Below are 22,317 nucleotides of genomic sequence, written 5' to 3' on the forward strand. Positions count from 1 at the left end.
CTTTCTTTTGCAAACCCCGCCGTGTCATCAAGCCTCATAAAACACCACGACACCCCAACAAACACACGGCCACGTTCTACATTTGTCTTGTAACTCCTATACAGTTCTTTATTCTGGTTTAGTTTGTTTCCTGCTGCTCTTGGGTTCTGTTTTGATTTTTTACTTTATATCGTTAGCAATAATACACTTTGCACTTCCCGGGCGCCGGGTTCGGCGCCGCTCCTCACCAGCAGCGGGTGGTGCGCCGTCGGGCCACCCTCGTCCTTTACAAGCTAGAAAATTATCAACTAAACTCTATCAACCAAGGGCCAGGTGACGGTGAAAGAAACCCCGGACCGGACCACGCTTGCGGGCCCCGTTTTCCTCACTTTTTCGCTACACTCTCTATCGCCGCGCCGTACACTATCTTACTCTGATCACGGAAAACAACAAACTTTTACTTTGCTACTTCGTAACTTTTGACTCGCATCGTTCATCGACAATCGGGTGGTTTATCCTTACTCGACGGGGCGTAGAATTTGAGTAGAATTGAGATGGTTGCTTGCTATTTGCGTTTGATATTCCCCCCGCCGTTTTGGATTAGTTTCTCGCATATTTTTCAGTAACCGTTCAACTAACTTTACTACACACACGGTTGTGTTTTTAATCTGTTTCCTTTTTCCTGTCACTATTCGAACTATTGCCACTGGAACAAAGGGGGGTTTAAAACGGAAAATCTGCACGAAATCACATAATAAACAACTAAGACACTTAACTCGCAGTGGGAGCGCAGTTTTATACACTAAAAGGGGGGGTTAGATTAGCGAACAATAGTTTCATATTTTTGCGTTTGCGAGCAGCGCGTGTGTCCTATTCGGCGTGATGAGAGACCTGCTGTCCTGACGTGTCACAGCACTCGGGTTGTTTAATCCTTTTATGTTCTCTTGCTTGTGTGATGTCTTTACCCACTTCTCTCTGCTTTAACTCTTAGTTCAGTTGATATTAAAAGGGTTTGCACATTTTCATTCGTTGCCGGCTTTTGTCGTATTCCTTTAACGTTTCAGTAACCTATTTCGCTTTATGCATCTTACGACACACTTTTACGTGTGATTATTTGCTTCTGTTTCGCCCTATTTTACGATTCTTCTTTATACGTTCATTGACCAACAGCGATTCGCCGCTTTCGTTTCATTCTCAGTTTTCTCTCATAAGCTTTCGACAACTTTTTGCGCCACTCCGAAATGAAGAGGGTAACCGTTAAGCCAATGAGGTCAATGAAGCGATTGCAGAGGAGCGCTATCCCGGGAACACACGGCAGCTTGACTCGCAGCAAAACACACGCACGCACATATCGAGGATGATGGAGAGCTTCCGACTTCCGATGAAGTCGTGTTGTTGCGGGGACAGAAAAGGAAGGTGGCTTACTCGATATCATGGAATTTGAGGATGGCACGTCCAGGAATCTCCGAGCTGGCCAGCTTGCGCACGACTTCGGCAGCCTGGTCCGAGGGAAATACTGAGTGTGGCGGTGGTTCAATCTGCGCGAAAGTGAAGGAAAAGATGTTCGGTCAAATGTCAGTTCCTGCGGCCCCTAGGTAAGAGGGTACGTACCTCGTTGGAAGAAACTAGCTTGACGAGCTGATGCAACTGTTCGATCGTGCCCGTCGGGACGGCCTCGATCGTCTGGCCCCGTTCCTCGGCGCGCTTGCCAAACTTGGGCAGCAGCTTCTCCGCCACCTCGTCGCTGATGAAGATGTGGCCGCCCGTCGTGAGGCACTGCATCGATCGGTGCAGACTGCGCGACGTCGTGCCGAAGTCGATCACAATGTCCACCAGTCCGTCGCACGCGTCGTGTGTACGCTCGATCAGCTGCTTCTCGTACAGATCCTCGTTCCACTGGACAATATTTACCCTGTGATTGGGGAAGAGTGACAGCGGTTAGTGTCCAAGGCGGTCTCACCTACTTCTCACATTCGCGCTGCTTACCGTTCACACTTCTTCGCCACGAGGAACCCTTCGTCCCGCAGACTGGCGACGGTGATCTGTATCTTGTCCTTGGTGGCCGGCGTGTAGAAGTGCTGTGCCGCGATACGGACCGCCCACAGGGCCAGCCCGCCCGTGCCCACGATCAGGATCTTCACCTTTTCGCCCGGTCGGCTCTTGAGCAGATCGTCCACGATCTTGTGTGCGGCGATAATGGCACTTTGGGCCAGCAGCGCACCGGTCGGGAGTGTGGCCGCCACGCTCAGCGACAGCGCATCCGGGATCGGGATCAAGTAGCGCAGATCGGGCACCATCATCAGCTCGGAGTAACCGTGCGGCACTCCCTCGTACGGGTACAGGATGACACGCTGGCCCACCTTGAACCCGCAGTCGGCCGGCAGCTCCGTGCCGAGCGACTCGATGACGCCGGCCACCTCGAAGCCGGGGAACAGCGCCCCATCCCGGACGCCCTGGTGGGCCTGTGGGTTGTGCTGGATGGCCACCGACTGCTGGTGGTGCTGGACCGGGACACTGTCCGGGCCCTCCTCGCTGATGCTCGTGAAGCTGCCACTCTGCATCTGCTTGGCGAGCAGGTGAAGCGACGTGGTGATGTCGCCCGTGTCCGACAGTTGGCTGCTGATCGACGAGATCGATGTGGACTGGTTTTTGCGGTAGCAGGCGCCAGCGTACACCACCAGGATGCGGGCCCCCTTCGGCGGTGTGTCCGGGACCGGCACCACCAGGTTCAGCACGCAGTCCTTCAGCTTCGGCGCCGGCGACTCGATCGACACCTGGCGGATCAGTTTGCTCATGGCGGCGTTCCGGAGACGTGTGGCGGTGTCCAACGATATCGAACGACTGTGTGCGCGGCGGATGGGGAAGAAAAAGAACACCAAACATTGTGTGAGCAAAAAACACGTTCACGTCAATCTGTGCCTGCTTCGTTTCCGCGGTGCGCGATTAAGTAACGAAACGATCGGGGTTTCCGTTCTGACCTTCAGCAACCTTGCCGAAGGGTGAAAGAATTGCGCCTGATTGGTTCGTGGTGGTTAAATGGGTTCGGATTCGGTGGGGACCGAATTTTGTTGGTGGAAAAAAGGAAGAAGCACCCAATGCAAGTGACGCTGCCACGCGATCGTATTTTTTCCAGCCACAATCTGAATCCTGAGAAACTTTTCATTCACCTGCGCCGTGTTCGCAGAGCTCGTTACTCGCAGAGACCGGGTTTTATTATTAGCCGAAACGGCCAGCACGAAAGCGGGCTACAAACTAGTGCCGGTGGTGTGAAGCATTTCACAGCACCCGCGCTTGTAAGTCGATCTTCCTTCGCCGTGTTGGTAACATCGTTTCCTCCTCCCTCACATAGGTACAGTTCCCACCCGCCTCAGCCGCGAAAGCGTAAGCAACGACCACAACGATGGCGGTGGTTACCCAATCGCCATCGAACTTGGGACACTTTCGGTCTTTGGATCTGATGGCTCGGTACAATGTTGACCAAACTCTTAGTCCCGTTGTCGGTGCCAAAGTACACAATCTCTTAAGTGGTGCCAGATTGTGGAGTTGTCGTTTAATACCACGAAACCGGGTCCTCCGTGGTCATCAGTCACCAGGCGCCTCCATGTCTCCTTTTTTTTATTGAAAGCAGCTTGTGCTTTTGAATATAAATGTAATACTTCTTTTTAATGTGTTTGTTCGGATGGGAATTATTAAGCTTTTATGTCAATGTCTGTCTTTTCTGTCCAAGCTGCCAAATGTGCCTTTAAACCTGTAAGTATTTCTGTTTGTATTTAAAATACTCAAAATACCGGTGTTGTGATGCAAAGAGGAAAACAGAGAATCATATGTTTCGCCAGCAAACAAAGCGTGTGTTCTCAATGTGTCAAAGGTTGAAATATTTCACCTGAATGAAAAATTGATACGAAATATTGCACACTTTCCGCTTTTCCACACCTTCCGCTATCGGTAATTTATGCTCTCTTGGTTCACAGTTTGGTTTAAAAACATTTTATTGTAAATTAGAAAAGAAGAATTAATATTTTGTCCAACGCTTCAGACCCGATTTTAGCTTTAGCTTCTTGAGTGGATTTAAAAGTTAGCATACACAAACAAACAAGATAAAAACAAATTATTGTTATTCATGTACTTCAGTAGCGATCAGCTATGTGGGCTTCTCTGTCCTTTATATCTCTGTCGGCCACTAGGCGTCTCCTTCGGTAGAAATGATATGATATCTCGATTCTGTTTGATATATTAAATCGCTCAAATGCTCAATCTTCCTGACAGGGCCCCCTAGAGCTTTTATAACTCTTCCATCACCAGTATCATTATTCATTTCACTCCATAGTTCGGATCGACCCCCTATCGGGTGTCGCCGGATGAGCTTGTCAAATGCAATCAGTGCAGCCAAGCTTTACTGCGGCGGACGTACGCCGTCTAACGAACCGACCATAAAGGCCATTGCCCTTTACAGGAGGAGGCTGACAGTAACGTCAGAGCCTGGCGTAACACTCCGATTAGATAAGGCGCTGTGATTGAAAACCGAGCGAAAGCAACGCACAAGCTTCCTCCGCAACTACTGATGGGAAGCTTCGCCAGCGCGCTAATCTTTGCGTCTCGTCGTGCTGCGAGGAAATTGTCGAGGAGATTACATATTTGTGTTTTATCAATCGAAGGACGAATCAATTATCGGTTGCCGGTGATTGCGGAACCAATTTGCAGTCGACATCGCAATGCAGTTGCACCGGAAAGATGCCCCAGTCGACGACGTTGTGTCGGTGAATGTTTAATTTGTGTCAGACAACAAAAACGAGAGCTCGTCTCATGAAACTGCTGCCGCCACGAGCCAGGCAAGTTTTATGACGCTACACAAATGCAAATATTTCAACCCGTAACAGGCGTATGGCCGGTCTCGTCAGCTCATCTGGATGCCGAGGACAGGGAAGCAAAATTGCAAATGGCTAACGGAGCCGGAAAAGGTGTAATAAAAATCAAATAAGGCATGCAGCTATGCACCCCGGACTCCGGACGTCATCAACAGCCTCGACAACTTCCCGGTGCCGGGGGGAGGAAGGTGATTAAACCAACGGACGGACACGGAATCAACTCATCGACGCACCGCTTACTGATTACGTTAATCGCCTCGGGTCGTCATTTATAGAACCAACAACGCTATCAGTGGGGAATGACGAGTTTGACGCAGACGGGAATCTCTCTGCGGGGTGATTCTTTGTTGCAATCGGGAAGCAATCCTGGAGCGGTGATCACGTGCTGCTGCCCTTTTACAACATCCAAACAAAAACACCACCATCGATTGGGGTCAATATTTTCTCACAGTAACGCACGGTGTAGCCGTGATGGTTAATTTTAGAAATCGGCTTCAAACACTCTTGCCCCTTTGTGCGTGCATCGTTCTGTGTATTTACCCAACAAATTGGCCCGAATCGAAGATTACACCGCGCGTGAATGGGTGACTTGTGCTCCGTGAGATACAACGATCGCCATCGCGGTGATCCTCATCTGTTTTGGGCGAGAGTTGGGCTTTCTCCTAGGTAACCCTGACAGAGAGGAGCTGCGTCAATATTTTACTTCCAACGCAAATCAACACATTTCTTAGCACGTTGAAGACTCAGAACCTACAGCATATCTGGTCATTCGGAAGGACCATAAATAGTTAGCGCACGTACTGAAGGCGTTAAGATTATTGTTTGCTGTTCCATTTCGAACTTCCATTTTAGAACTTTTGTGTTTGAGCGATTTGCCGAAAATATTTTAAACTCGCTATTGAAGCAACAAATTGCGCCGTTTAGTCCTGATTTTCGAACACACTATGTTCACGACGCATGCACGCACGGTTCGCGTGAACAGTTTATGAGTTCGGTTCGGTTTTTACGGCCACCCCATCTTTTCGGCGGGCTGGCAAAAATAAACGTCCGCCAAAAAAAGGCACACACGCACACCAGGTCGTTGCCACGTTGCCGGGGGAGGGGGGTCGGGGAAACTTCTAACTCTCAGAGGTCCGCACATCGGCGGCCGGCGCCATCGCCATTCGTTTCGTGACCTTCGCCAAGGAGAGCGCCAGGGAGGCCCCCGTTCTGTGATTATGCTTCGAGTGTTGTGTATCCAAGAGAGGCCGTCTTCGGCGCCGGCCGAAGAGAATGGTCGAGATAACCGTCGCTAGGTGGCCCGAACAACGTGACAGATTAACGTGAGACTGTTGTTTTATTTTGGCCAAATTGCGAAGTTGCTGAAACTGTACGCTCGGTGACCCGTGGTGTCCAACATGGTTTCCGCTGTCGATTAGGAGTTGATTAAGCCCACAGCGAATTAAATACGATGAGCGCGTAATTTATTTGACCCCTCGCGGAGACGGCAACGTCACGGTAGTTAAATGCAGAATAGTTCCCCAATGAACACTCCTTCTTCAAGGACACTGCCGTCCGTTGGGAGTTGTTTTGAATAACGGACTACGGCCAGCGCAAGAGCCTACCGTCGGTGCGCTATTTGCGTTTTAAGAACTTCCAGGCACGCGGCCGAAATCGAAGAACGACGATGGCGGGCCGGTCGGTTGCCTTGTTTCATTCTTAGCGCCGACGGAAAACCGGTTGTCGTTCCGGCCGCATTGATCCCAGGCGACCCCTTTGGTGTTGGCTTTGTTTGCACGCACGCTTCATCCGATGGCCATTAGTGACGAGAGTGTTTGTTTGGCCCTACGGATCCGTCTCAATGCTAACGAGTTCAATCGCACAAAGAAAGCGCAACGCTGTTCCTCGTTCTTCCGCAACTTTTGTGCGGAAGTAACGAGGATGAGTTACTTACTGAGAAAATGCTAAAAACATTTTTTTTAAATAAGACAACTTTTTTAAGAACCTGGGGTCAACCGAATGAGCGATGGAATGACAAAAAATCCACAATCCAAAACACCTCAAACCCATCTCGGTTCACATCTCGATCGGATGGCCCGGCGGACCATCATCAGCACACGGCTTGGTCGCAACGTCACCATCAGTGCGCCGTATTTATAAGCCCTTCTCGGTGTCCTTTCGGCATCGGTGCGATCGACCCGGGGATCATCTCATTACCGGTCGACGGCGTGTTATGTCACCGACTGTGCGGTGCTGCACAGAAGCACCGAAAACAGATCACTCGACTCGACGTTTTTAGAAGAACTCATAAAATTCGCCACCGCACAATATTTACCCAATATCCGAGAGCAATAAATTATCCACTTGGACAGCCATCTTCTTCTTTGTTTTTGGACTTTATGCTCTGAGGTTCCGGCGGCTCACTACTGATTAATGTTTGTTTGGCACACTTTCAATGTAACACAAAAAAAGGGTCACTTTTGTTCACCGCGGGCGCCAACTTGCCCCGAGCGGGCCGAAGGCGAATTTTCCGACCTTTCTTTCGAACGCACTCGCCACAAACTGCGCCACCGTTGACCGTCGCGCGCACCACTTTCGGTTTCACTTCGGGAGAGCTGGGCTTATCGAACTTTTCCTACGCAACCACCTCTCGACACCCCAGCTGCGTTTGTTTAATTTGTTGCGTTGTATGTTTTGTTTGCCTACAGGACACACACACACACGCACACGTGACCGACTGTGGAGCACTTTTTTGCGTAGCTTAGACACCGCCTTCGAATCCTGTCTGTCATTCGCGGAAAACGCTGAAAGAAAGGCTGATCCGCGGGGGGGTTGCAGCTTCTCGGGGCTTCTCACTTCACGGGGGAGTGCACAGCACCGATGCGTTTTTTCGCAACAAAGACACAACTTATCAGAACCTTTTCCTCCAGGAAGGAATCGAGATGACGTATGCGTGCGAGCTGTGTGTGTGGGGGGGGTATGCTTTTTCTTAACAGAGTAGCCCTGCACAGGCCAACCTTTGGCGCCGACCGATCTGTGCGTGTTGCTTGCTGTTGAACGAATGGCGATGCACACCCCACTTGGGGTGTTTTCATGCATGCGGAGTAATGAAGTTTTTATTTTTCACCTCCACACACACACCGCAGCGTAAGTGTGTGTGTGCGTGCTGGTGTTTTCTTTTTTCTCCCGTAAGCGCTACGGACACACACAGGCACGCGCCCAAGCACGGATAAGTACCGGAAGAAGGAGTGCGTCCGCTGGGTTGATGGTGTTGGACACGCTTGCGCTCTGCACACCCCTTTCATAACGCACTCTCTCTTTCCCTCCGATAGGCGTGCTCTCTCCCTTTCTCTCCCTAGGACCGTTGTGCGCATTCGCACGCATCACCACTGGCAGCATGATTGCGGAGCATAAGAACATAGCCCTGCTGCTGTGCCGCGGTGTGCGTCCGAGCTCGATAGCCGCCGATACACAACCGCACTGTCTTTGTTTTGACACCAACACAGCCAACGGGTCCCCAACCAAACACAGAGCCACGCTGATCACGCGGTGACCGAGTGATCGGCGAGTGTTCTCGCGCCCCGGAGGAGTTGTTTTGCGTGGCGGGGCGGAGCGGAGTGGAGCGACACCATTCCGAAGGAGACAAAAAAAAATCTGTACCACTTTGTACGTGCCTTTGTGTGTGTGTGTGTGTATCGCACTGTTTGGTTCCTTTTCTTCCTCGCGGTTCCCCTTGCCGACGGGCCAGCGGAGGTCAAAGTCTTGCGAGACGATGTCGTCGTCGTCGTTCGTTCGTTCGCTGGTTGTTGGGCGGCGGCCTCGGATTTGCCGGCCGCCTTATATCGTTGTTGTTTGTGCCTTCTCGTGTGGCCACTTCAAGCCGCTAGGAAGTCGCGCTTCCCAGCCAGCATCCGTGGCTCTTTCTTCGAACTCCGACAGCTGATCCCAAGCGAAACGGAATTCGTGGCGTTGGCTAATTGAAGATCTAATGAATCTAAGAAAATTGACACTTTCCCTGCCAGCCAGTGAGCTGGATGATAAAAATTTCTTCTAATCATCAAGTGTGTCCTTGCGCAAAGGGCACTAAGGTCATTCGTGTGTTGCCCATTTACACACCTTCGCTAGTAAATTTTTCCACCTTTGTTCCAAGACTGTTCCGTGACATCAAACCCGTCCCCGGAGAATCACGTTTGTTTACGTCCGCCCTTGCCCCGGCCACAGTCTTTTGCCGATATTCGATGCCCGTCCGGAACGAATCCCAAAAGGTTCCGAAGCTCCTCCCGGATCGGGCACCAAAGTGTCTGCCTTTGGCGAGCGTGTCTCGCGGGAATGCTGTTCCAATTAGAGCCAATCTGTGACCAACGACAGCGCCGCGGGCGGACCTCTGGGCTTTAGCGTTTATTAATATCAAATTTACGGTGCCCTGGCTGTGATCCGGGCAATGAGTTTTCGATCCGAAACAGATTACCCCGCGATTAATTAGTAACCGATGAGAGTTTCGTGAAGATTTGAGCTCTTTGAAGTTGAACGGATGGATTATTTGTCGTCGCTGAGATTTACGACGTAATTACGCTTCCACTTATGGTCCACAAAATTTGTGATAGGTTTTGGTGTCATGTAATTGGATCCTATGCACTTGAACATATTAACAGCACCATATCTCGGGCACGTTGAGCGAGTTTGTCCCCAATTTTGATAAACACCGCCAGGGACCGTTTTGAATGGGAAAGGTAAAGTAAACAAACTCCTATAAATAGGAACTAATTAACGGATTCATTCGAATAACGCTATTGAAGGACCATGTTTTGAGAATCTCCTTCAACGAAAGTTGTTGTTGAGTGATCACGCTGCTGATGGACAGGACACACTGCCCGATATGAATTGCGCACTTTACTGCATCACTTTATCGATCAATTCCTTTTTTTCACTGAAATTATTTGCTTACTGATAGGAATTTCCTCGTGCGCACTGTGGCCTTCTAATGGTGGCCACACAGCACTCATTGTGTTGTCCGACCGACCAACTCGACCTCACAAACAGAGGCTTATCAACAACACGGAGTTATCGTGGTAAGTGCGGACGTAAACAAACCGCCCGAAACAATGGTCCCTCTCTCTCTCTTGGCCACAACATGGGCGACCAACACAACGTTGGGCAGTAATATTCCTTTTTTATCATCGGTCCAACGCATCTTATCCGATGCGTCAACGTGATCAGCCGAAAACAAAACCCGGAGAACGGCGCCATCAGTGTGACCTCAAGAACATTTAATTCCTTCTCTGGCAAATACGAGGAAAATTTAACCAACTCTCGGAATCGGTTGCATCGGTGAATCGTGCTGCAACAAGGTGGTAAACAAGTCCAAGGTTTGTTGACGAACGGTGGGCCCTTCGGTGGGTCGTTAGCATTCGTGACTGATGGGTATTTTCCGACACGCTTGTTAAGCATCCCGGCGGGTCCTTGAATCTTCCGGACCTTGTCTTTTTGTCGGCTCTCACAAAACCCAGCCTTGGGGATTGCGCTTTCCGGCATTCTGACGTCTGACGACATATAGGATTACAGCTACAGACCAGGACATTGCTCCAGAACCGCACCAGCAACTCACGGACGGTTTCTTTGTTAGAACCGAAGAATCACAGACAGAACGCCCCTCATGTAACGGTCCATCGGTGGTCGTCACTCACACCCAGTCGCCAGTCACGGCTTCCGGCAAATGCAAGTGCACCCGGTCATCGGTAAATGCATTCATCAACACACCGAAAGCGACCGGTTCGTTCGATGGCGGACGGAAATAGCCGGAAAAAGCCACAGCCACCGGTGAAGCGTTCGCCCTCGAGGTGAGCGGACGCGTGATCGTTGCGTGATCCGCGACCAACGCACCACCACCACGCGAAGGTGACACAACCGTGCCGGCATGGGACGAGCGCATGGCCGCCGCCCGCTGGGTTGGTCACCGTTGTTTACCCCGTGAGTAATGGCGAACGGTAACTGAGCCGCCGGCTGTGTCTGCGGTTTTTATCAACAATTTTTTTACCGATTCGGTCCCGTTTACTGAATCCATAAACGTGTTTTCGGCACGAATAGAGCAAATGCATTCTGGCCGTATACATCCGTTCTTGAAGTACTGTTTACAGTAACTGTAGTGAGCTCGCCCATTCTCGATCAGTTATGGGGTCTTTTTAAAAACTCTGCGCTACTCTACAACTTTCTTGTGGTTCTTTGTTACACGACGCATTAATTAAAACGTAGAAAAGCGCTACCGTTAGCCCCCAAAAACTAGTTCACCCTTCAAGTGGGGCCGATGAGACGGCATATGGTTTTATTTATAGCCCCACCCGTTATCGCGCAGCTCTCGCCACCGAGCACCGCCCGTGATGTCATTCTCGTTGGCCAGGCCGCCGCCTTCGTGTCTCACCGTGGCGCGTGATGCTAATCGGCGTCCGAGGGGACCCTATAAAGCGTGACCGTTCGATTGAATCTTCATCCCACGAGATGCCTTTATTCATCTGACCGACGGCACGTAGACGACTGACGGGGTTCTGCCCAACAATACGTCACCTCCTAATCGGTTGGCCAAGGCTTCCGAAGGCCTTTCCGCCCCGTTCCGTGCGTGTAACGTGAGGCTTATCACCCGGCTGGTGGATGCTTGTCTAGCGGGATCCCATTTATTGCCCAAGGTTGTAAACCTGCTCTTGTTACGAGAACCAATACACAGGCAATGCAATCCACTGATTATCAGGCGAAACCCACGAGTTTCCCCATACCTTCGTTGGGCCACGTAAAGGGCAATCAAAGTTCCTCCACTCATCGTGTAGGTGTACAGTGTAAATATTACAATTACAAGGACCAGAATGGCATCGGAACCGCGTTTCGGGGGTGACACTAAGGGGAACTTTCGAGACACCGCGTCTGCGGTTGCAAGCGATCACTCCGGGAGCGCATGTCTGGTTGCGCGAGGCAACCAGATATGCTGGCCCCATATGAGGGAGGTGAAAGGAACCACCAACACAACTACGACGACGAGAATCGTGGCATCATCAGAGCTGTATTGAAACAGCTGATTCGGTCGTGATCGTGATCGAAATGGATCCGTAAATAGAACGGGTAGTCATCCGTCGCCCGTGAGTGGCTCTTCAAAGTTGGTTCGATGCAGAACTGTGGCCAGAACTGGGGTGATTTAGATTTCTTTTTCGCTGAGGGTCTGAGCTACGAACGTTGCGCAAAAGTGCAACACGTTCCTCGAACGTTCAGAAGCATTGAAACAAACTGAAACAAGTTTCTGGGCAATACCCTCAAGGAAGTCGTAGCACGGAGAACCCTTATCAATTGCTGCCGAAGCCAAAGATAACTGGCCGTTCCTCGTTCGAAAAAGCCGTCGTACACGTGACCCATTTTCCACTCCGACCTTTCGCTTTCCACTCGGAATTGGGGTCAGCAAACTCGTCGGTTGGACTATTGTCACACATTTCACTTCTATTTCACCTTCAACGCCCTCTTCGTCGGGGTTTAGCTGGCTTTCGCCCCCCGATTCGCCTACGGTTTGGAATTTGCTCAGAAGAATAATTTGTTCAAGCTCATTCAGAATTCAGACATCAATAAAGGAATGCTGCAATCGCTGGCAGTTGCTTACCTCACGGACCTCGTTCTTTGTTTCGGCACCTTCCTCTAGATCTTACGCAATGTGCCCTTTCCTCGGTGGCACCAAAGTAGACTGGATGACGCAGGAACGCCGTTGGCTTGGAAGCTTTTGCAAAGGAAAATTGCTCTTTCACCTGTAACACTTCACCTTGTCGGATCGGTTCAAACACAGAACGCCAAACCAAGAACCCGGACGTAACGCATCCCGCACCGCACGGCCGGTCGAACTGTTTCGTGAACGGGCAACGTTTGACGACTGCACCTGCACTGCTGCCCGGCCCAATGCACCGCACAACGGATCCCCGTTGGCAGCGGTGGCGGACTCCGAGAATAGACCGCGACGCGAGACTACTCAAAACGATCGCTGTGCTCCCCGAAAGTCCCCGAAAACGTCTCGCCTCTGCGGCTGTGGGTGTGGAATCCGGAACTGGGTGACAAGCTTATAGATCGATTTTCCTTTCCCCAAAACACGCTTCGCACGTTGACTGTGCGCCGTTCGATTACTGACTACTTAGTGGCCGCAGTTCGCGGCTTGCAGATCGTCAGCTCGCGGTGACGATCGCGGGGAAGAAAAAGAAGGAGAGCCCGAAAAAGAAGTGGCCGCACGTTTCGGTTCGATGCGGCGGATTCGCCACGCCACCCAATCTCACACACGTGCTCCAGTGTGTAGCGGCCATTTATCTGCCGTCCATGTGTGTGTGTGTGTGTTTTGGGGGGGTCTGAGATCCGCCCCACACCAGCCGGCCTCGGATACCATTGGGGAGCCTCATAAGCCGAGCGCGAAACGGCGGTGGTTGCGTATGCGGTTCGCGCGCCAACAACAACCCCGGCCCTGACATTGCATCCGAGCGGGAGGACTTCTTGTGCGCCACACGCACGTTCCTTTTCGGTTCTCGGCCTCTTGTTGGTTCGATGGCCAATGTCAGAGTTTGATGACATAATATTGACCCGCGCCTCCGCGTTGAATCGCACTCGTTACTAACTAGTTCCCAATAGAACTTGGAAGGCAGATAAGTAGACTCAAGAAAATAGTGAGAAATGGGAAAATATGAGGTAGAGAATTCGAGACTAAAATTATATTAGAACGAGACGACATGATCGTAGAGAAACTGCTGGATATCCTCCCGGGTCATTGATTGACCGAGCTGCATCTTGTTTCATCAATATTGTACACAAATTGCATCACTCAACAGTCCGAAGTTGCGTAACCGATGCTTCTCCTGTCGTTCCTCCAGGAATTCGACTGTCCCATGGGTAGTGTTTACTGAATATTATATTCATTTCCACTCGGCACCGGCGCATTTTGTCCAGCTTTTTGATGCCTAAACGCCAATCCAGGACTTTACATGGAAAAGAAACACATGCAACCGAACGGCACGGTGTTTGTTCCGGCTTAGCCAAGGTCACCGAGAAAGTCAAACTTCCCTTTCCTCCCACTACTCTAAATACTTACGCCGTGTGGCTGCCGAGTTGTCCGGCAATTTTGACTCCCTGGAACTGGAACTGTGGAACGCCGGCAGGCGCGAGTCGGGAACGTTTGAAGGTCACCAGGCAAAGGTAGGGCTTTTCCAAAGGAACAAACTTCCCACTACAACACTCCACTGGACTGTGCGGGACTGTGTAATTCTGTCCGACAACGCGTCCGGCACTTTCCGCCGATTGAGAGCTTCGCTTAAATGCCGTCGGAATAAAAAGATACCTCGTGCACCACGGATCCCGGATGGTTGCACCGGAAATAGACAACTCTCGAACCTGGACAGGTTGCGGGACACAGAGGGACACGAAGAGGTCACACGCCGCGTAAAGAATGGGGCTTCGTCGTCCGCTTCACTCTCTATCGCTCTCTTTCTGTTCCCTGGCGCGATGAGGTCCTCCCGTTATGTCGACCGATACTACACTGAAACGGCCAAAAGGAATTTCCCGACACACCAAGTTGTGTGTTCGCTATTCGCTAGGGGCTAGGGGTGGTAGTGTTGTTGCGTTTGCGCCGAACCTGCTTCGGATATCCTTTGAAAGTCCTTAGCGGCGGCGGCGAACACGCGGTCGCGTCGTGATTGTTTGCCTTTTTCTTTGCCCGTGCACCTTGCCGTTCCCGGAACCCACCCCTCGGCCCCTCGGAAGACTGGACAACGGTACGTGACGTCGAGGATGGATGGCGTTTTGTTTTGCTAACAATGTTGCGCCTACCGGCGAGCGGGCCGCCGGCGTACTCGTTACGCCAATGGTAAAATATTGATTTGCACCCGGTAGGAAGCAACTCGATTGGAAATATGGGAGCGATAGTACTGAATAGAACAAACCCTCCTCTCTGCAGCGGATTCGCGTGTGTGTTTCACTGCCGCCGTTCCGATGCTACTGCCTTTGAAAGGGCGCACAACGACGAAAACTAAAATCACTGTCCGAGCCGGCGGGAGAGTTTCACTAACAGCTCGCGTAGCATAGGCTTATACAAGAGATAACTTAAAGACACGCTCTAATAATGTTGCATCTAACAGTACGCACGATTTAATGTTAATTCACTTAAGGAAACAATTGCGGTGCAAAGCCGGAACCCGGCCCGACTGCCACACCGGGGCAGGGCGCAGCTCGAAATCGTTTATCTATCCTATTCGATCGATCACTTCGCTCTCTTGCCGGGAGTTTCTTTTCCCCCGTTCAGAAGTTTATATGTACACATTGTGAAGGGGGGAAAAATAAAAAAAGAAACCGCATTCGAGCTAAAGGTCCCCGACCCGTACTGGGCCGCCGCCGCCGCCGTCGTGGTTCAGCCCTCTTTTCTCCTCTGTTCGCAGCTTACTCGCTAGATGTTTAATTAATAATATAAGATTAATTGCTCCATTTGCTAAAAATTTCAGTCATTTTACGCTTGTTTAACTTTTTCGCTTGCTTCGTGCGCCTCGTTGCATGTTTCTGCCGATCATCGATTCTCAAACGATCGAACGATCACCATTATATCAAAGGACGACACAAATCGCTGCGACGATTGCGCGATCCCTTTGTGGTGGTTGTGTAAAACCCACGGACCAGGCTACCGGCTTTTGTTACGCACAAAAAAGGCACACACTTTCAGCTACGGTTTTTGGGCGTATCTTTTGTTCCTGCCTGCCTCCCTCTGCCGTGGATTTCGTTTCCGGCTTCGGCGAGGCAGTCTGCCGGGGCACGTGGTGGTGGTGGTGGTCAACGTTGGTCAGCGTCACAAGGTCACACACAAGACGAGGCGAAGGCTTTTGCGTTTCGGTGAGAAAGATTTAGAATGTTTTTCTTATGTTCTTATCCCCGCCGAAACTATCGATCCCCGAGCCCCGGTTCGGGTGTCTGTTGCTATTTAATCGCTTTCTACATTTTGCTATTCTATTACACGTCTTCTCGCTGTGTGTGTGTATGGAAACCGTCGGTGTTTATAATTATTTAGTGTGTTTAATTTTTCCTCTTTCACCAGAGGGAAACAAGAAGCAAACAGTTCACAATATGTCTAGGGTTTAAAAGTCTAGCGATGGCGATGCAGTTTCCCTAGCTTCCGGATGAAGATATTGGACATCGTCACCACCATCGCAACCTTCGCAAACGTAACAGCGCGCAGTAGAAGCGAATACACCGTACTAGTAGTAGTAGTAGTAGCAATTAAACAAAAGTTAAACAAAACAAGAAATCAAAAACAATTGTTTGTCCAACAGCGAGACACTCTCCGCTGTAGTCATACACTTAAAGTGGAGCCACCCTTTCTATCCGGCATCCGGAAGGTAGGCACTCCGTTTCCGGCATTTTGCGTTGTTAGTACGGCAGGCATGGTTGTGAAGCAGCAACGTGGCAGAATATGTATTTAACCGAGCCAAACAAAAAAATAAGGCGAAGCGTGTTCGTTCGTGTTCCCTTCTGAAGGAATTAAGAATAGACTTTTAACTGCTTACCGATTAAAATGCACATACACTAAGCGTATTGAATAAAATAAACCTTTCTCCTTGTCTAGAGAGTGTTGTCTTGTTCGCTCCCGCTCCCACTGTTTTACGGTTGCCACTCTGCGCGCAAAATCTCCCCTCGGGGAGATTGGAGTTAAAAGAAAACGAAGTACACTAAAAACAAGTCGGAAGTCGACAGCCATGCCGTCGCGCGTCGGGTTGAATCTCGCTTCCGAAGGAAGCTCTGAGGAGGGAGCGCGCCCTTCCGGTTTACCAGTCGTCGAACGCTAGCTAATGAGTCTCCGGCTCCGGCCGCAAACATCCTTCCAAATTCCTGACTAATCCCCGATATCAGTGCAGGGTAAACGGTGCCCAAAGCTAACCCAGGGGGACGTTCCAGCGCCCTCCCCGTTCGCCACTGTGGCAGTTCTCCGCCGTGATGTTCCTGTTCTCCCCCTGACTCCCGCCGGTGGTTTCTCAATGTTCGCCGCGGAGCAGCTCCATGAGAAGGTTGAATGATGGTTCTTCGCCGTCCTTCGATTTGATCGTCAGCATCTCCTTGCCAACCTGCACACACGAGGGATGAGGGGTTAGACCAAACAGTGGACGAACGCCGCGCCGACTGTGTCTCCAGCTTACCTGACAGGTTCGCTGAAGTTCCGGAATCCGGAGCAGCAGCTCGCCAAACTTGGCCGGACTTTTCGGGTAGTAGGCAAGCGTGTACGCCTGCAGCGCTTGCAGGGCCTTCTCCTGGCTTGCACGCACCTTTTCCGACTCCTTCAGCTCGGAGGTGTCGGACGACAGCAGAACGATCACCTTCATGGCGACGTACTCGTACCGATCGACGCGCAGCCGCCGCAGATGGTCCGTCAGGTGAAGCATCCGTTCGATGCAGGTCTGAAAGAGCGGGCAAAGGGCGAGATTAGGGAACGCGTGCACCAATGAACGAGCCCCCCCACGTTGGGGGCCGGCCGAATGATTCACCTGCAATCCACTGTTTTTCACCTGTTCGAGCGTGATCGACTTCCCGAGCGAGATCTTGATCTCGCCCGGAGTCGCGATCGAACGGTAGCAGCAGGAAAATAGTAACAACTCGCACCACGAGTTGATCAGCAGGCAGATCTGGTCATCGATCTGTCAAAACGGGCAGAAAGATTAGGTTCGGTGTCACATCGTGCTGGGATCGTTCGCCAGTCCGTACCGAAATGTTCTTGAACAGCGGCAAACTCTTGCACCACTTGACGATCTTGTACAGCCGGTGGTCGGCGATGTTGCACAGGTTGGCGATCAGATCCGGGCTGCTTTCGGACGAGATGCCGGCACTGGAGAGTAGCGGATTGCTGGCGATCGCCGCACTGCTCACCGCCGGTGGCGGCTGATTGAGCCGGGCCAGCTCGGCCGCGTTGTACTGCCACAGTGGCTCAACGTCCATGATTTCCTGCAACAGACCAGAGGCTGCTCCGTAAGAGAGTGCGCCACGCTTGGACCGGGGCAAAGTAGAGTTACCTGTAGCAACACTGGAATGCCTGGTTGTAGGTGATTACCGATGCCGGAACCACCGCCGTCACCGATCATCGTCCCGTTCAGCCCACCCATCATCGGCGCCCCACCGTCACCCGGTTCCATTTTCAGCTGCTGACCACCGGAGCCTGGGCCACCACCAACGTACGGTGATCGTACCGCGTTGCCGCCATACTGAAACGGACCGGTCACCGGGGAGTCACTGCCTGGCTGCATCCCTCCAACGGCGCTCACCAGCGGCCCTGGCAGGGTGTACGAACACTGGTACGTCGATCGGCCACCACGTGTTCGATCTTCTCGGATGGCTACAAACACGAACACGGGAAGGTGATTAGGGTTAGAACTAGAATCGGGTGGGGTCCTTTTTCCCGACCAAACCGCCTTACCTTCCAGCTTCATTCCCTTCTGAAGGCACTTCTCGAACCGGCAGGCGGGACACTTTTTCCGCGTCGCTATCGTCACAGGACAGGCCGCCCCCCTAAGGCACACGTAGTTCTTGCGGTTCTGCACCGTCCGCTTGAAGAACCCCTTGCACGACTCGCACGAGAAGATGCCGTAGTGGAAGCCGGAAATTTTATCACCACAAATCGGGCAGGGACTGCAAGGACACAAGTTGAGATTAATTTCTGACCGCGGATGGACACGCTGCTGAACCAACCTGTTGATTAGCTGCTGCCGGGAGATACCGGGCGATGGCAGATGCTCTCCGTCGTACAGCGAATCGTCCTGTTGGGCGGCAGCGGCCGCCGCCGCAGCCAGCTGCTTGAGGGCAGCCTGCTGCTGATGGTGCTGCTGCTGCTGCGGATCGGCCCCGTCCAGCATCGGTTTGAATAATACTGAGTGGTGCAGGGGCGACCCGTTAAAGGATGCGCTCGCCGTGCCATTAACACCGCCCCCGGCACCGGTGCCACCACCGAATATACTGTGACGTCCCTGGATCGGCGAATGGGTTGGGCTGAACTCGGACGAGTACGAGTAGCAGCTGCTGTGCGATGCGTCACTATTGTTTCGGCTCAGCGACGGCGTGTAGGGTGCGTGGCGGGACGTGAGCGGTGACTGGCTCGGTGAGCTGTGCGTGTACACCGAGTGGATGGCCGAATCGGGACTCGGGTTGGCCGGAAGGAGCGTAGTTTTGGAGCGAACGAGCAGCGGCGAGTGAATCGTTGTGGACCCTGCTTGCTCCGAACTGCCCGGTGTCGTCGGTGGCAGCTCGTACTTGAGGTTGATCACATCCGGGAGTTTCTTGGCCGACGGTAGGCCGCTGGTGGGTGGAATGTTGGACGCGTTGTACGCCAAACCGGGCGTGATTAATGGGAGTCCTGCTTCGGGTTTGATCAACAGTCGACCGGGGAGCGGTGAGTTACTGGCCACACTGGACCGCAAGCCGGCCGGGGACGGCGCCGCCACCACAGTCCCATGTTGAGGAGCGCTGGCCGTAAGTGCCAGCGGTTCCGTAATGCCCGGTCCGGGAGTTTGCACTCCTTGCGACTCCTGCTGCTGCTGCTGGTGTTGCTGTTCGTCTTCCGATCGTTCCTGCTTCAACGCGACGACCGGTTCGATCGGGGTCATCAAGCCTACGGCAATCTTGTCGTTGCTACTGCTGCTGCTACTGCCGCCACTACTACTACTACTGCTGCTCTCGTTGTCCACCATCATCGCTTCCGGCTCCGAGAGCTCACCCTCCCAGGACATTGGGCGCGGAAGGCTTTTGCTGGCGCTACGCTCGTGTTCCCGCATGCTGACCACCACTCCTCCGGCGGCCGCTCCGTTTGTGGTCACCGACTTCTCAATGTTCGACAGCTCCGTATCGGACTCATCCGATTCCTCCATCTTCGGCACAGTGATCCGGATGCTGGCGCTCCCGACGGCCCCAAAAATCCCTGTTCCCTGGCCACCGACGGTGTTGTTGTTGTTGCTACACGCAACCACACTGTTGTTGTTGCTTGCGATATGGTTGTTGTTGTTGTTGTTGTGGCTGAGGAGCGTGGCGGTGCCCGATGCAGAGGAAGCAGCGGCCAACTTGGCGTCCAGCGACACCGGTGTTCCGCCCCCGGTTCCACCCGGTCCTCCTCCGCCATCGTCGCTGCAGTTGATCGCCGTGACGGACACGTTACCGCCGCGACTCGTCGGCGATCCGGTGATTTCCGTTGACGTCATTATTTTCATTGATTGTCTCCGTGTTTTCTTTCCCTCTCTCTCTCTCTCCCGCGTGCGCTTTCGTCCGATCGATCGGACGAGATCGTTTTGTCACTTCCGGCAAAAGGATCACCACTTTTGCGGCTGCTACTACACAGGGTGCGCCACCAGAAAATTGACCATAGCTGCAAAGAAATACGAAAAAGACAGAGAGAGAGAAGGTTAGTAATGGAAGACCGATGGGCGGACTTTTTGCTACAATCTACAACCGAAAACCTAACCTAAGCTTCCCTAGGCACCTCTGATTGTCCGCGCGGGAAACATTCGACAACCGGAAGAAGCGGTTTCGCTCGCCCGGTGCTTTGTTGCTAACAATCACTACCATCATCGCAGTAGCGGGCGCCTATCTCACACCACCGCCTACTCTGAGTCGACCTGCGGGGTACAGTCCTTTATTTATTTACATTTCGCCACCGTAATTTGCGAAGCAACAGACCCCGCCGCCGCCGCGCACCACACAACTCTGGGGGGGCCGCGCGGCCCCAAACAAACAAGTCGCCACCGCCGCGAATGATTAATGGTGCTCTTCCTCCCTTGTTGCCTTCCCTGTCACACACCAAGCCACACACCGCCGCCGATGAGCCCCATTATTCGCTCGCTGCTGAATCACGCTGAGCCGACATCATCATGGAGCAAAGTATCAAAAGGGGTACCGTCCGCGAAAGAGGGAGGGAGCTATATATGCTCCAACACAGGCACGGAAACCACGGTGGGTGATGCACGCACACTAGTCGCCACGTATCGCGAGCGCGAGTGAGCGCCGACACGACACGACGACGACGGCGCGACCTTCAGATATGTTGGATTCGTACGCAACGACCTTGCGTGTGCGTCATCGGCGCGTCCCGCGCGCTACACTCTGCGCTGGTGGTAGTGTTATCTCGCGTGCTTGCGTGAATCTTCTCGCACACACCCAAAGAAGAGGCCACCCCACAAACACACACACACGTGTGCAGGAACGCGACTTAAAGTTCGCGCGATGGATCCATCCCCATAAAAAACATAGAAAAATGACTACGAAGAGTCATCACGCGCATGTGTGCTGATTGTGAATTTGCGAACAACGCTCCCTTTTTGAGGGCGCCCAAGAGCCAAAGGATCGAAGGAGGCGCATGGTGTCTTACTGAGTCGCCTTTTCGAATAAAATTCCTTCTTGAAGAAAATCCCCCCCAAGAAAACATTCGCCAAAACAAAGGCGCTCGCCACACACAGTAGAAAGGGTTTGGGTGACGAAGACCGCATCGCATCTCGGGGGAAGAGACATCGCGTCGTCGTCGTCGTTAAAGCCCGAAACATACGGCGGCGGCGGCCACCGGTTACACCAACACACACGCTGGCGAGTTCGAGAAGCCCACCAGCGTGCCTGTGTGTGTGTGTACGTGTTGCGTTCCCTTCCCACCGGCAGTGGGGAGCCTAAGGTGCCCGTCCCCCCAACATATACCCCTAGACCACGGGAGCATCACGCGAAATGTAAGGTTGGGGAAAAAGTCATCGACGTTTTTCACGATAGATGCCTTTAGTGATCGATGTCTCGTGAAGTATCGATCGTACAGTTTGAAGTTTAAGCTTGTTTTAAAGCTGATACGTTACACTTAAAAAAATGCTTTAATTGTTTTTTGTTTGTTCCATTCGTTTGTGAGTTACAGGGTGTAAACAATGGAGGTCAACGCAGATAAAATTCGGTATATTTTACAATTTTTCATTGAAAAAGGTGAAAATTCAAGTTAGGACGCTGAAGTTTTGCATGGTGTTTATGGCCTTGATGCTTTAACAGCTAGCTTCGTGAAATTTTGGCTTCGTTGACCCGTTGCAGTTATTTTTTATGTTAAAGCCTAGGCAGACACGTCATCGAAAATGTCGATAAAATCACACAAATAATCAAAGTTGATCGGCATTTTAGTAATCAGAGCATCGGTCAGGAGGTTAAGATTAATTATCAAATAGTTTCAAACCATTTACACAAAGCTGGATTAACAAAAAAGCTTGACGTTTGGGAGCCACCATATTTACACCAAAAAACATGATGGTTCGAATTTCCATCGGCGAAGTTTTGGCTAAACGGAATGAAATCGACCCCTTTTCTGTAACGGATGGGTACAGGGGATGAGAAATGGAATACATTCGACAATACTGTGTGAAAATGATCGTGGTGTAAGCGTAGTGAACCATCTTAACCGGTGGTCAAACCAGAACTCATGGCCAGGAAGGTTCTACGAAAGATGGTGGGACTTGAACGGAATCGT

The 22,317-nt window shown here is 51.9% G+C and overlaps 2 protein-coding genes across 4 annotated transcripts; both read right to left on the reverse strand.

The window, feature by feature from the left end:
* Positions 1–89: 89 nt before the first annotated feature.
* LOC128274605 (uncharacterized) lies at positions 90–12,733 on the reverse strand. 3 transcript variants are annotated; one of them, XM_053012844.1, is made up of 4 exons: positions 12,454–12,733; positions 1,966–2,820; positions 1,591–1,891; positions 90–1,517 (listed from the first exon to the last, which is right to left on the reverse strand). In XM_053012844.1, exons 2-4 carry the CDS (start codon positions 2,772–2,774, stop codon positions 1,401–1,403), a joined length of 1,227 nt encoding a protein of 408 aa, XP_052868804.1. In that variant the 5' UTR covers positions 2,775–2,820; positions 12,454–12,733; the 3' UTR covers positions 90–1,400. The 3 variants fall into 3 exon arrangements, with proteins under 3 accessions (XP_052868804.1, XP_052868803.1, XP_052868805.1); XM_053012843.1 differs by lacking the exon at positions 12,454–12,733 and adding an exon at positions 7,159–7,850; XM_053012845.1 differs by lacking the exon at positions 12,454–12,733 and adding an exon at positions 3,147–3,226.
* A 4,101-nt stretch (positions 12,734–16,834) lies between these two features.
* On the reverse strand, positions 16,835–20,044 carry LOC128272070 (nuclear hormone receptor FTZ-F1 beta). The gene is made up of 7 exons (XM_053009800.1): positions 18,537–20,044; positions 18,265–18,476; positions 17,864–18,183; positions 17,559–17,795; positions 17,342–17,491; positions 16,997–17,254; positions 16,835–16,924 (listed from the first exon to the last, which is right to left on the reverse strand). Exons 1-7 carry the CDS (start codon positions 20,042–20,044, stop codon positions 16,835–16,837), a joined length of 2,775 nt encoding a protein of 924 aa, XP_052865760.1.
* Between the last annotated feature and the right edge of the window lie 2,273 nt (positions 20,045–22,317).

Source organism: Anopheles cruzii, chromosome 3 (genome assembly GCF_943734635.1).
Source record: "Anopheles cruzii chromosome 3, idAnoCruzAS_RS32_06, whole genome shotgun sequence".
NCBI classification, from domain to species: domain Eukaryota; kingdom Metazoa; phylum Arthropoda; class Insecta; order Diptera; family Culicidae; genus Anopheles; species Anopheles cruzii.